The sequence below is a fragment of the Rhynchophorus ferrugineus genome, unplaced genomic scaffold (assembly GCF_030347505.1).
Source record: "Rhynchophorus ferrugineus isolate W39M unplaced genomic scaffold, kcgeb_rfMv2 rfM5, whole genome shotgun sequence".
Lineage (NCBI taxonomy): Eukaryota > Metazoa > Arthropoda > Insecta > Coleoptera > Curculionidae > Rhynchophorus > Rhynchophorus ferrugineus.
In genome coordinates this window covers 11,645,681-11,661,754 of record NW_027472584.1, presented here as the reverse complement: position 1 = coordinate 11,661,754, position 16,074 = coordinate 11,645,681, and the positions used below count along the sequence as shown (strand labels likewise).

The following is a 16,074-nucleotide window of genomic DNA, read 5'->3' as shown; positions in this document are numbered from 1 at the left end:
GATATTATATCTCTAATTAAATTAAGTTAAATTAAGATTTTAATCATCTTTTTTAAAACTATTTAATAGTCTGGATGCATTTTATTTATTATTAGGCCAGTATAACAACTAATTATATATAAATTATTGTATAATGTTTGTTCTATTTTCACCCAATTTTTTATATTGTCACGAGTTACGTGAGTAATGTCTATTCAGATAGAATGTGATTTATCAATTGAAATAATTAAAAATCAGAAGGATCAATGTTTGGAATATACGGCAGGCGGGATTTTCAAAGAATTTGCAAGATTTGATGAACGTTCCCCTTTAAAAATCCTTTAATCTTCTATAATGACAGATTTTCATCAATGCTTGACTTAAACGTGTTATTTTTAATACTCCCATGATGATTAAAAATACCTGAGTTTAGTTTCTTGTCTTAGATGGCAAATCCGTTTTTTTTTGTATCGTTTAAGTCAGTAAAATATAAATCGATGTACAGATGTCTTCAAATTAACGTAGTAAAATAAAAGTTGCCCAGAAATGATATTTACTTGGCTCAAAATTCGAATAGAAAAAATACTCTTCACTATATGAATTTCGTTTGAAATTTTGCACTTTGTTCTTTAAGGGGGTATACAAGTTTAGACATTTATTTTATGTTCATTTTTATTTTTAATTTATTTAAAATTTGGTGTGAGCCTTCTCTATACACTCTTTCATCGTATCAAAATCAAATTATAATAAAACTTGGATTTAAAAGAACGACAAACAAGTCTTGTTTTTTCGAAAAGTCGCAATTTCGTGAAACATTTCTTATTAAGGTTTACATCAAATTCCAAGTAAATCGGTTCAGTAGAACTTGAGATATCATGTCAGCTATCTCGAAAGGGCCAGTTTCGAGAAAAACGCGTTTAAAGTTTAATTTTTAGATGCTGCGGCACTAAAACAGCTATATATTCGATAATTTTGAAACATATGGGCATATTCTTAATGGGGTAAAGTATGAATATATGAACCAAACAATTTTATAACATTTCTAGAGTAGACCCTTAAACAATCAAAAGCATTAATAATCAACCGCTTAGCAGCTTATTAGAATTATTAGATAAAATATTAAAGCTATAAACAATGATATATGAAGTTAAAACAAAAATAAGTCATCAAATTTGATTATTTTTAATTGACTATCAAAACGATTAAGTACTGAAAAATGTAATCGAAAATGTCAATTAATGTTTAAAATAAAATACGTTAAAACGTTCTTAGTTAAATTAAAGTCCAGGTATCTCAAAGAAGCGAAAAAATATAGGATTGAAGTCGAATCAGCCAAAAACAAGATTATGCACTTATATGAACTCATTAATATGGAAATGAGCTTAAAATATATGAGATTTACAGAAATGCCAATTCCTTTTAATGCAACAATAATGATATTTATCTTTGAAAGGCAAGTTTTTTCCGACATTAAATTATAGTATGCAGTAAATTGGCGTAGAAACGCTAGAGCATTTTCGAAGAAAGTAGCTTAGAATATGAATAATTAATAAAGTCTAATTAAAAATAGTTTTTTGTTCGAAGTATCATCTAGGTTCGTTATATATTTCCAGTTTTCAATAAGGTGAGATAGATATTTTACTTATTTTCTAATAAGAATCGCACAATTTATCATTGGATGTATTAATATATACTATTATAGTTAATTAAGAACCGTCTATAAACTTTCGTATTAATTGATGTAATTATTGGTAATTCTACAAGACAGAAACTTAATGACACCATACATTGTAAATTGTCTTCATTAGAATTGCTGCATTTTGTCATAGGTACTGATCATTACTCATGACCATAACTGGAAACCAATGTCAACTGGCTAGTTTTTTGGTCAGAGTCTCCAACAGTAATTGGCGTCGAACGTAAACTCTCCAACCGCTAATTCTTCATAATTTCATAAAAATACGACCATCCCGTACATACCGATTGGCCTTTTTTTGCCGAATCCGAATAATAAAAAGGAAAGCACGATCCTTTTTAGTCTTAATTTTAAACTATAGGTTTTTTTTTGGTTTCTGAAAAAGGTAAAGGTCCGAACGAACAAAGAATCGTCTCTTTAATCGTAAATCTTTTTTATTTCAACAATGAAAAGTTAAATAATAACAGGGACCTAAACTGCATCAATAATAACTTGGTCCAAAAGAAAAAAACGAAAAGATATTACTTAAATTATCGATAACACTATGTTGTATTGTAAATTTGTATTAGTCATTACAATGAATGGATATACAAAGTCATTTGCCAATTTTTCATAATGTGATTTAATTTGGAAGGATTCCCAATATCGCATTGAATACTTCTGGTATCCTTTGGCATGATGATTTACTTCTAGTTATGTATCATTCTGTTCTATAATTTCAAAACAACATATTATTTTTAGTTGTGAACATGTTCAATTACGAACTAATATAGTTGCTTAATATCTCCTGTTTGATTCATAGGAAAATGTTGTTGTGAGTTATTGACTGCTATCTATTTGGTAAAAATACGTTCTATTTTACTGAAAATATCTAAAAATCGGAGAATGGAGTATCAAAATGAATGAAAACATCATGGAAGATTTTTATTGAATAAAAAAACGATTATTATACAAGTAGAGACACAACCATAAATTTATTTAAAGAATCATTAATACTCAGTCAATATTATGTGAATGTGCGAAAGTTCAAAAAAAATTTTTAACTCATGGTTTTTATTGTTATCAGTAAATTATTGGTGAAAAATGACCAGGAAAGATTTAATTAAAACTATATTTCAAGAAACTTTCTACCGATTAGTAATTTTGCTGTAAATTTATATGAGTCACATTAATGAATCAATGTTGGTCGATCATAATAGCTCTTTCACATTTCATACCGAATATGCTACCAGCGGGTTATATAAAAATTATTTATAACGTATAAGCAATTTTATGCATTCGCTATCGATTGGATCTGAAACTCTCTACATATATCGATTATTCTACAAAATAGTAATTGAACAAGTAGTTCAAATCGTGTATTACCCAGAAAATCGATCTATAAATAAATATTATTACCGCATTTGTAATGTTCTAATATTCAGTTTGATTTATCTTAAGCTAACTACTTCATTATAATTACGTTTAAATATAAAATTGGTCCAGCGCTAGTCAATTTTTGTGTAAAGTTCACGTATTAATTAACAATAATTGATCGATTTCACGTCCAACTGATCAATAGATTTATTTAAATTATCTTATCGTAGGATGGCTGAAACATTTAACAAATCCGTTTTGTATTTCATTTATGGTAACTATTATGACATGGTTGTTATCTAAATAGGTACCTATATTTCGATGCAAATAAATATTATTTCAAGTGTATAAAAACATTATAGCGACCATAAAATGTTTTATATTTTCACTTTTAGCTGGTTATATTAAAATTTCCGTAATATAATATAATATTCTGCCAGTACGACTTGAATAATTCTAAGTGTTTTTTTTTCTTAGAAATAATTTAAAATTTATTTTTATGTGTTTAAATATTGCATTATTCTTGCACATAATATGTTTTATAAGATTACATTGTTTTGAAAGAAAATAACACCTGCTATTTATACGTACACGGTGATATAAAACAGAATTTTATGATAATAATTATGTTACCTTATAAGGAATTTTAATATTGTTTTTGTACACTTACACACAAAAAAAGTGAATAATTCTCTGTACTTACTTTGACTGTTTGAGATTTCAACTGCTTATCAGGGTCTGGTATATATTCCAAAGTAATGCCATAAAATTGTCCTTTATTGATATATGTAATTCGATCATCTTCTCTTCTTTGAGATGTGGATATTGGAGATTCAAGATGATATTTGAATCCGTATGGTGAGAAACTGGAAATATCAAAAAATATCCTGTTTAACGTTTTTAGAATTATTAATTTTGTATTACACATACAAAAATGTTAAAACATTTAACAAAAAGTACATTAATAGGGTGGTAAATCAACAATAAAAAATTAAACGATAACAGTGATATTAAAAATAGTGGTGTTAAATTGAATTAACTTTGATATAATTTTTGCGAAATATGAACTAGTTTAATGCTTCTGAGGTAAACTAGAATTATTACAATGCCATATGCAAAGATATCGATGTTAAAAAATATAATTACACATAAAAATGTTAAGTGTAACAGTTAAAACAGTTAACAAAAAGAACATTAATACAAAATAAAGACAAAGAGAACTTGTTTTATGTTTATGGTAAAAGACATGAAGACAGGTGGATGAGTTGAATGCACGTGACCCGTTGACCCAGCAGGACATTATGAAGAAGGTTGTAATGGCACTTGACACTTTGTAACGAATTTTAAAATGTGGAAACTTTTGTGCGTGTACAATACACAATTTGAATCATCAGAACTAGTTTGATAGCTGGACGGCTATCGTTCGACATACGGCGCTTCGTATCAAATGTCACCAGTCAAATCAAGTTTGTCCACTTTAATCGCGTACTATATCGCCATTCTACCCGAGGTCACAAAACATTTTTGTCCGTTTGTTTTTAATGTTTTTCCTTCTTTATATTTAATGGGATTTAGTTCACTTCCGAGAATTTTTCAAACCAGTTCTCACACATTTTTTTTAAAAGGGACTTGACATATGCTACTCGGTTATCGCGTTAACTTTAAAACCTCACTATTCTCACATTTTTCAACGAATATATTCGTAAGAAAATTAAGATCTCGGATTTTTTTTACTTACATTTTTGGGATTTGGATTTTGTCCGCGTCGTTCTGCCTACCAAAATCATGCCATGGTCTGCTTCGACTTGTTGGTTGGGATCCAGGTGATTGTGAGCTGTTGCTTCTTTGGGATAGCGACAGTGGATCGAGTAGGGTTGAGTTTGTTTGACATAGTTCGGTATAATCAAATGACTAGAGAAGAAGACGCAATCGTTAAAATAGGGGAAAACTATTGAACTATGCTTAATAATTCGATTTTTATTTTGAGACTTAATAAGTGGCATAATTGATAATTTAAGATCATCAGAATTTTAAGTTGAATTAATATTATGTAAAAGTCATTCACACACAGTGGTCCGACTAGTCACATGTCTGACTGGAAAATGTTAAATGGAGAGAAGGAATTTGTGTAGGTAGAAGTCTAGGGCTCACCTGCTGCAGCGTGTTCTGGTCGCGAGGTGTGATGGCATCAGCGCCAATCCCACTATCTGGACTGGGTAGGTCAACGGTGAGGCCTGCAGCAGTAGCGGCAGCGATAACGCCTTTGCCGTGGTACTGTGCCTGCCGTACATAACGTTCCACGAAGCTGGCGCTGGCACCACCACTAGCGGCGTCTTCTCCGTAGGCCAATTGGCCTTGACGTAACTGGCTTGAATACACTGGCTCAGGAGTACCCGCTCCCGAAGCAACTGTCGTAAAGTATTCGCGATAATATGGATCAGCGGACACTGAAAAAGCACCAGAGCTACTCGGACGACCGGATGACGAGGAATAGATCGTGGAACTGGATCCCACGGGTCCACCGCCCATTGAGCTTTGAGTGTATTGGGCGACATGGTCGCCGTAGGGTGTTGGTGAGGGTGTACCGCTACCGCTGTGCCCTGCGCTGCCCATGGAGGCGAATATCTGCGTTGTATACATGGCTGGTTTAAGTCCATCCGCGGAGATGAACTCGATAGGTCCTGTAGTGGACCCGTCCGCTAATAGGCTGCTGTGGGTTGATGTTGGTGTACCGTTAATGGATCGGGAACCGTGCTGGGGTGAGTTGAGGCCGCGGTGGCTTTCGTCCTTGATAGAATTCACGTCCACCACCAGGTCCGCTGGCTGGCTACCTCCGCCGGAGGACACCAGCACGACCTATAACCACCAAGGGATGACGTTACAAGAAGGACTGCCACTGAAATTTACATGCTGCTCTAGGTGGCCCTAAGACTAAACCTACTGCAAAGTCTACCAGCGGACATGCACTAACTACGGAAAACGTGAAAACAAAAAAAAAAAACAGGCGGTCACCATAAACCCCTCGTTAAGCTTCGAATGGCCAAGATAATCAATGAGTATCATTCCGCCTAAGAGGGATGGTCAACCGCTAAACGCGAAACACAACACCGAATTCGCCACACACACAAACACACAGACACAAACCAACCCCAATAACACCACCATCAAACGCTCGTATCACAATTATCACTAAATAATCACCTTTGGTCTGGGCGGTTTCGAGATAATGATCGATCCGTCCAAGCTACCGGAACTAGGCGAGCTGCAGTCCAGCTTCCGGTGATGGCTCAAGTCTTCGGGCTCTCTCTTCACGATCTGCAAGTTCTGACCTCCGGTGGCCGCGGGCTGTGCGTAGCCAACGTGTTGGTTAATAAATAAACCTTGCAACTCCTGGGAGCTCAATTGACCGCCACTGCTCAGGGGCGGAGTCGGCAGTTCTAGTCCCGCCCCGCTGACTAATCCATTGGTCGCTTTCAGTTGCGACGTTAGGATGCCTCCGGCTTGAGAACTCGGCCTGTAACAAATATATTACGTCATACACTATCGCGCTTCAACTTGGTGGGGTTTGGCTTATTTTTCTTCTTACATTTACATATTTTATTACGACCATATATAATTATTTGCAACGTCATTTATATATATACATACATAGTTAAAAAACAACAAATTATTAAATATCAATTGTAGGAATCATTTACAGTGATATTTTAGTAACACTATTAAAAATAAAACAAACAAAAATTAGTTTAGCAGTGTGAATTATACTTGAGGGAATGAGTAAATTGCTTAATTCTAATGTATTCTATTCGATAATGATAATGTTTTAGCTGTACGGGCAATGGTTTTCGTGATGTAACATTTTCATTTAGTACCAGGACAACTAGTTGATTTTAGTACGTGCTTTTAATCAAGTTTTATTTCTTTAATTAACTCTGCTGAAAGGCGAATTGCCCTTTAGGGAATCACTAAATTATTTTAAACCAATCCCATATTTTTTAAGGTCTGTTCCTTTATTTTATTAGATTTTATCGTTACTGTTTTAGGAAACTACGTAATATAAGGTGTGACACATTTTTTATAAGTATACATACGGTGATATGATTGATAGGAAGTTAAGAGTGACTTCGTTGATTCTAGACGGGTAACGTGACTGGTTTGTGTCGGACAAACGCGTGGATCTCGCGGCATTGTGAAGGTGACCCGGTGTGCAGGTCGTGGTAATCACGATTAGCGTCGTCGTCTGAACCAGTCTATGTTAGATCCTAACGCCAGATTAAGTCTAAGAAGTCGCTTCTACTGTACAAGTCAAGATCTGGACCAGTATTGGGTTCGAGGTAAATTTGTCTTATGAATGAAACCTTCGTCCCGAACATATCGCTCGTTATTTATACAATTTCCGCTATGTCCTGTTAACCTTGTACTTAATGTCGTAACAATAAATTGGAATATGTAAAAGAAGTACGACTATAAAAAACACGTATTGTGTGTATCTGTCCTTTAATACTATGCCGTAATGTGATAACATATTGTTCTAAGGTATGAAAAAAACATTTCAAAAAACTTTCACAACTGTTATATATTATTTTTAACATTTTTGCAAACACTAATAGAAATATTGTATTTTATAACTTTGAAATACAATTTATAATTAACATATTATATGATTTTTCTTAGTTTTTATATCCATAAAACCATTATTTTCATTTGTTATTTACAGGTTTATAACTATATCTATAATATGCTATATGTGCACCAAAAGTCCGCTAAAAACAGGAACTATTTGTTATATTTTAAGGTGTAAAAATGTGTATCCTTTTTGGATATACTTAAAAGTAATACTTGTAAAGTTTCTGTAACCTGAAACAGATTTTTCCATGGGTTCCGTGAGAAGTAGTTAATGAAATGTCTTGTATTTTGTTGCAATACTTGAGATCCTATGAATATAGGAAAACGTCTATTGGGAACAAATCCGGGTTGTAGAGTGTCTATTTAGTTTCCAAAGTTGATTCATTGTTTTAGTAGCATTTAAATATAAATTTAAGAATCTAATATAGCTGGTAGCTTCATATTTCAGTTTGTTAAAGAACTGACACTAAGAACAGATATTTTTAATTATATTTTAGAAATAGGTGTACACATCGAATTCAAATTACAAAAATTTATTAGTTATTTGACAGAATATCTTAAATGATTCCTAAATAATAAGTTGCTGTTATACAAGCAGATACTAAACCCTATATGGACCTACGACATACAACACAATACACGTAGTTTAGAATAAAGTGATGAGAAGTGTTGTGGATACATCTAGTTACTACAGGAACAGTTACTTACACCGAGACCTTCGGATTCCAACTGTTATAGACGAAATTAGGAGAATTAAAGAAATATTCCACTGCGATGTAAACACTACTGCAACACTGAACTAGGACGCAGACTCAAGAGAACAAACTAAACCATGTGATCATGTGAAAACAATAAAAAGTACTACTAATACTTATTTTATTTTATGTAATTAGAGACTAAGTAAGGACCAATGGGCCTTCATAGATAAGTGCCTAGTTTTATGTTTTAGAAATATATTTATTAGATATAAAATATTATATGTTATATTTAGTATAAATATTACATATAGCTACAATTTAACAGTTATTTCCTTGAAATAAGTTCCAGGAAACCGAAATATATTTTTACTAAATCAATTTTTTTCTATTTATATCTCAATGTTATAATATTTTACTAAAACTTTAAAAGTATCTACTGTAATTTTAGAAAATTCAAACCCAAAATTTAATACTTTATAGTTTCTGGAATTTCTTTTACTCCACTCTTTGTTAAAAAAAAATCTTAAATTTAAATTGATTTGCTTTAGTCAGCTTAAATCTGCTTGAATCAACATCTATCTAAAAAATATATGTATTATATATCTTACATTAGATATACTTCGTACAATCTTAATTTAAAAATTAATTTAATCACTATTGTTCTGTTTTGTCAAAAATTCGTAAGCAAGATGATTGAGGAATAAAATATATCAGTACGTATTTTGCAAAAAATGTTTCGAAAATTTATATTACGGAAAATCCTTTCACACTTTAGTTTATAAAAAAATACGGGTAATTCTATTTTAAAATTCTAACGCGGCTATATAAATAATTTTAGTCAATTTATAGTATTTGCTTAAATAAATATCCATGACTAATCGTACGGAAATATATAGTACAACAGATCGAATAAGAAAAATCCCCCTATATTTTCGTTAACGTGTAAGGTGTTAATATATTCTTATTACGAATTCAGCGTGTATCAGCTCAGAAATGTATTTCACACATTCATCACTGGTTTCTTTGAATAAATTATAGAGTACCAATACGGATATCTAGGTGTCCTATTTACATTTTGCCCCTTTCCGGTCAATAAATTTAATATATCGATGTTACAGAAAAATCATCTCCTCACCGAATATTTAAATTTTAAACTAACAAATGCCAAGGAATCCCAACGTACCGGGGGTCTATAATTTGTAAGAGGGTTTCACTTGATACTATCTGTATCAAGTTACTATGCAGATTCGAGATAAGTATTTTAATAAAAGGGATTAAAATTACATATGTACGATATTGTACCAGCAGACCGAGGATGGCCCCTATACCAGCCCCCTATGGGAATGAAGGTAACTGGTAAATACAGATTTAAATTTAAGCATTACGCTTTTTTGATTTATTTTGATTTATAGCGGGATAAAATGCTACTATTTTACCTCTAGCGGGATTACCTAAACTTATCCAAAACATAATTAAAAAATACCGTTCAACTGTGTATAAATACTACGAGTTAAAACCCTGGAATTAATTTTACTTGATTTTATTTAACCGTTATTTCTTAATACTGCCCTTAAAATCTCAAAATATCGTTATTTTAATGACATTGCTTTTAGTATTTTCTATAATTATTTACAAAATTTAATCTAACTCAACGAATCGATAATTTTAATTAACATATAATAGCTAATATATCAGTATTATTTGTTAGGTTCCCTTTTAATAATTATATTTTTTATCGGATATATTTTATCTTTATACATTTCCACTATTTAAATAAAAACAAATTCAAAACTAAGATAATTTATTTTTGTCGATTTTTAAATTTGTAAACCTAAAAATTATGAGATATTTTCACTTAAAACAACTTATTAAAAATAGTAACAAGCCGGCTTGGTGGCGCAGTGGTAAAACCAATGGGACGGTCCTCCTACTGCTGCGATAGTCGTTTGTGATTGTTTTAAATTTGTGAATGTTCTAGGCAAGAGTGTAAAATCCGACAAGGAAAATGATACCAGTCACGCCAGTAACCAGGGTGGGTAAGACCGGATGTCTTCTGGGATGATTTCAAGAACTCAATATTAAATTGTTACTATTTATATATATATATATATATATATATATATATATATATATATATATATATATATATATATATATATATTAAAGTCTCCTTTTACCAACTATGGGTTTATCTGGACTAGGCCTAAAGTTTAACGTGGGCTCCGAACTACGGTCCTCAGCATTAAGCCTATCAACTGGCGAGTGACCAATTTAGAAATCATGCCAGCAGACATCCGGTCTTATCCAGCCTGGTTACTGGCGTGACTGGGATAATTTTGCTTGTCGGGTTTTACACTCTTGCCTAGGACAATCACAAATATTAAACAATCACAAACATACATTTACGACCATGCCCTAGCAGGATTTGAACCCGCGGCTATCGCAACGATAGGATCACCGTCCTGTTGCCTTTACCACTGCGCCACCAAGCCGGCGAAAATAAATATTGCTTATGTGTTATTATGTAAAATTATTATTTCCTTGAAATTCTTTTTAGAAAATAAAAAATAGAGTACCATTTTTCACTAGCTTCTATTAGGATATAGGATTTTAATCTGATTTCATACATTAAGAATGACAGAATTATATGCATTAATATGAAATATGATGTTTTGTTGCTGAGATAATAAATTCACCTATTCTTTGAACTTGGAAAAATATAAAATGATGTATTGGATGAAACAAAACAGCTGTATTACCGGGATTATGTAAATTTCAATATAAAGCCGAGAGAGCTTCAATCCAACTAAAAATGATACATAGACAAATTGTTTACGTCTAGATCGAATCTGTCGTATATATATCGTGGCTATCATTGCATCTAACAGTAAGTGATGATGAATAACTCATTGAAAATGGTATGGAAAAAAATCTACTGATAACTGAGTGAAACTGACAATACACAGTCCATTTACTCGATTCATATTAATCACTGTGATCATTCATACATATTCAGGACCTGAATATTGTTGATATTTATTGAAAGGTATGTATAGTATATAATATATTTAAAATATTGTTTTCTGCATGGTTTTAAAGAACATTTCTTAAATAAGCACCCTTGAAGTATGTATTAAAATAATTACAAGTATAAAAAAAAACAGTTTGTATCGGCATATGAATATTTAACCGACATAATAATGGTTGTATAAAATTAAAAAAAGGTACTCCATAGCCTGGAGTGAGATTTAAAGAAAAACCATGGCGGTATAAATAGTAAACGATCCACGTAGCGAAGAGTCGCGTAGTCTACAATTGAAAATACAAAAATAAATCCGTACAAATTATGCAAACGCCAAGATTCAGCAGCCGCTATTCAAAAAGTTTTTTTTAGCTCTAAGCCTATTGTGCTCGACATAATATATAGTGCGGTGATGCGACTGAATGACTATAAATTCTTCGTATAGACATTTTTATTTTAAAGAAGATTCGCATATATTTTACGGTTAGTTTTATCTAACCGTTTCAGGCCTAACTCTATTTTAATAATATATTAAAAATCCGATTCATGATTCGAACGTGGGAGTTTTTAGAAAATTTATGGTTTTGAAATTAATAGCGTAAAAAAACACAACGAAAACTTTGCGTTAAGAATTTTTATGGATACATTTTTATGATAATATATCCTGATTTAGGTGGTAAAGATTGTGTTTTGTGATGTTTTATATTAATGTGTTATTATGAAAATTTCTGAAAAGAAACTGCGCATTCTAAAATATTTTTTGTAAAGATTAGGATCTGTTATGCAAAAAAAAGTTCGACAGTATTTAGTAGTGTTAAATTAATTAGTTAAATTTCCATATTTTAGTATCATCAAATTTTAATGTGGGTAAATATTTTACAGTTATTTAAAGTTGCTGCTTCAATAGTTTTATCTTTTATTCTCATGTTGAATATTAAGAATTATGGGATTAAAATAAGAATGCCCTATCGTAAGGTATTTTATCTAGTTACTAAAGATTTGTAACAGATAACTTTGCTAATACGTTTTGGTAACTACAGTCTAGTAAAGTACACTCCAACTTTATAATAGAAACAACTTTTTTACTCGACTGAGTCTGAAAAGTTTGTTATATTATGCAAATTTCTACGAAATATGGTAGTGCTTTAGACTAATATATTGTTATGAAAATTTGTGAAAAGCAATGGACAAAAAGGAATTCTCAAATGCTTTAGGTAAAGATTAGGATCTATCAGGCAAAAACAATTCAACAGTATTTAATAGAGTGATAATTAATTAGTTAAATTCGCACATTTCGGTGTATTCTCAGATTTGACCGTGGGCTAGTATTTTACGGTTAAAATAATAGTGTTAAAAAATGAATTGAATTTTTATAGTTCTTTTTTCTTACAAAGCTGCTACTAGAAAAGTTTGATCATTTATTCTCATATTAAGTGTCTATTAAAATTATTTGAATAAGATTGTAAAGTATTTTATATAATTATTAAGGCATTCTAATGGTAACATTTTGGTAACTAGAATCTAGTGTAGTTAAATCCAGTTTTATGATGGAAACAAGTTTCTTGACTCAATTAGTAACATGAAATGAGAAGAAGATGAGATGAGAAGTTATATTATGGAAAATTCTACGAACTAGAGTAGTGCTATAGAAAGAATGATAATTGTTCGATGTTTTATGCTAACATATTGTTATTAAATTTTGTGAAGAGGAACTTATTATTTTTAAAATGATTTGAATAAAGATTAGGATTTAATATGCAAAAAAGAAGTTCGACAATATTCTATAAGGTGTTAATTAATTGGCAAAATTTCAGGCATGATATTTGATGGTTAAAATAATAGTGTTAAAAAATTAATAGCTTTTTTATAGCTATGTTTTCTTTCAAAGTTGTTGTTGTTGTCAAATATGTTTCAATATATTGATATAAAATAGTAGAAACAACAAGAAAATATTCAGTTATTTTAAATTTTATTATTTATGTTGTAAAATATTAAGTAATTGGTTTAAATAAAATACAGTGAATCAACTGAGTGTATTCGTATCAAACAACAAGGAGAAATAAAAAAAATGTAGGTGCATGTCGCTTTAGAAATCTGTCTCGAATTCAGAAAGAATTTTTAAAGAATACGTCTAACTTTACATGACACTGCGTTACAGATCTAAGTTTAACAGAGCATTGCGTGACGTGGGTGACTCTAGTTCTCATCTCGCGTGACACAACAATATTATTTTTCTCGGTTGCAGTTTTGCTCTCTGCATATGGCCGCAAGAACCGAGTAATTTATAGCATAAGCGAGGCCGCATGATCTTATTTGAGTCATTAACCCGACTACTACCCTCCCGCCCTTTGCTTTTACTCGCCCCATTTCACATGGGACTCTCTTTACATTCCCAACACTCGAAAACAGATAAATCTTCTTTTTATTTCATTCTCATTCAATTCAAATGCAAACATATGTATATTTAGACCGAAGAAAATTCGAAGAAATACTATTAAGTGTACAAATAAGTTCAGTAAATCATGATTGTTGATTATTTTAAACTGGTTTTACAAACTTCGTGCTATTTATAGCGATAATATTATATTGATAGACTATTTGAGAGTATCTTAGTTGTACACCTAACAAATCTGAAAAACTTACGGCCAAAGATCAGCTAATTTGTCTTTCGAATCGGCGGCTAACGGGGGTAGTTTGTAGTATTCGTAGATCAACCCCATGGTGGCCGTTTGGTCTTCTGCGCCTCCACCTATATTCAACATTGCGGTAGTTGCCGCTGTCAAAGGGTGTTCGTAATAAGCTCTCCAAGTTTGTTGGTCCTCAGGAGGAGTGGCCCCTTCGGGCAATTCAGCCATACCACGTGGACCCACCACCGGTAAATCTCCGTTGCTCCCTTGGGAGGGTTGATCAGTGGGTTCTTTACGTTTTCTGCAAGAAAAAAAACGAAACCCTACGTTCAAGATTTGTCATTGAAGTCGTAAATGGTAAAATATTGTGAAAGCCATTCCACATATTATAATATAATTAAAATTGTATTATAAGGAATTTTTAAAATTGCTTTCAATAGTCAGTCATTGCGATCGAATAATTTATAAGTATTAACGTATGACATAAGTTGATAAGGACGTGATCAGCGAAGAAAATAGTATTTTAATGTTCAGAAAGTCAGAAGCCTAATGAATACATTTTAAAGAGTAATTTTCCGTGCTGCCATATTGCATAAAATGATGATAAATCGCTTAGTTAGCATATTTGCATTTAAAATTCATTTTAATAATGGACGTATTATCTATATATATAAGGGAATATAATCTCAAAATTCTTCAGTGCAGGAGCTTTACAATCATTTTCAAACTAATAAATAAATTATACTCCATACTCCATGTATATTTCTTTTCTTTTATTTTTCAACTTTTATAGAAAAGGTTAATATTGAGTCAATTTAGTTATAATTTCCTATAAGCAAATTGTATTAAATCAAAGAAAGCAGAAAATAAATTAGGTCTAGTAACTTAGTATGAAACTAAACTACTTGGTTTTATCTTTGAAAAGCATTATGATATAGTTGATCTTTATGGTCATATATTTTAACAATTTTTTTCTATCGGATGGTATTTAATTGTAAATTATTTGTAGTCAATATCCTTACCAACACGGCCTGTTAAAATTAGAATTAAAACACCTTTTTCTAGTGAATCAATGAAATATTATGCAATTTCATAGAGAAATTAAGTATGCAAAAGTTTATGATGCATGGAAGCATTCCAAAAAAATAAAAATAATGTTTAAGATTTACGAAAGAAATATGAAGCGAAGTAACAAAAGTCATTTTGTGGAATTTGACTGAACAAATTAGGTTATGTGTTTGGTGGAACAATATATAACACAATATATTACCATACATTTTAACAATATTCTTTTATTATGATGTGTGGTATTTAATTGTAAATGTTTTCTAATGAGTTTTTGGGTTTACTAATATTGAGTTAGTTCACAAATACAATCTGGAGAAGTTACTCTGAAATGCCAATTAAGTAATTTATATTAAAGTTTATGAATTGTTAATATGACTCATGGGAATGATTCAGAGAGAAGAATAATGTATTTGATTAACACGATTTGATAGAAAGAGGCATGGAAGATATTTAGAGAAATGTTTTAATACACAATTAGACTCCACAAAGTATATAAGTTTGAACGGCTTCGATCATTAAAAGAAAAAACGTTTTGAGTATATCAAAAACACATATTGATGGTATGGTTCTATTGCAAAAATTAATTTCAAGGTTTTCAAATATTGCTAAATCAATTAAAGATATATTGCAAAAGATTCTCATATTCAAGCTTTTTTATTACTATTATTAATTGAGATAGACACCGAATTTACCGAAAAAAAACTTTAAGTCTCAGTACCAATTTTATTAAAATTCGGAATTTATGTTATCAGAAAAAGTTAGAATTACTAATTATCTTATCACTTAAACTGTTTCTACTATTATAATTGCTTTTATGTGAGTATTATGTTCATTTAACAATATATTTGAATATATTAATATATCGAAATGAACCTATAGAGTAATATATACGTTCGATTCGATAGAATATACAATTTATTAATATGTTATGTATTTGAATAACATGTTTTTATTACTACGAAAAAAAAGCATCGCAATTTATTTAGTTTAAGTAATATTGTA

General features: G+C 31.0%; 1 protein-coding gene across 6 annotated transcripts in view; it reads right to left on the bottom strand.

Annotated features, from left to right (window-relative positions):
- Window positions 1-16,074, bottom strand: part of grh (grainy head) — a 178,600-nt gene that overhangs the window by 6,082 nt on the left and 156,444 nt on the right. For 3 of the 6 annotated variants that reach the window (XM_076404841.1, XM_076404842.1, XM_076404846.1), the window contains 5 exons: window positions 14,021-14,305; window positions 6,233-6,545; window positions 5,183-5,887; window positions 4,770-4,942; window positions 3,735-3,897 (listed from right to left, as the gene is read on the bottom strand). In XM_076404841.1, the coding sequence (XP_076260956.1) occupies window positions 3,735-3,897; window positions 4,770-4,942; window positions 5,183-5,887; window positions 6,233-6,545; window positions 14,021-14,305 (1,639 nt within the window). The remainder of the gene's footprint in view (window positions 1-3,734; window positions 3,898-4,769; window positions 4,943-5,182; window positions 5,888-6,232; window positions 6,546-14,020; window positions 14,306-16,074) is intronic. The other 3 variants (XM_076404843.1, XM_076404844.1, XM_076404845.1) reach the window with 2 other exon arrangements.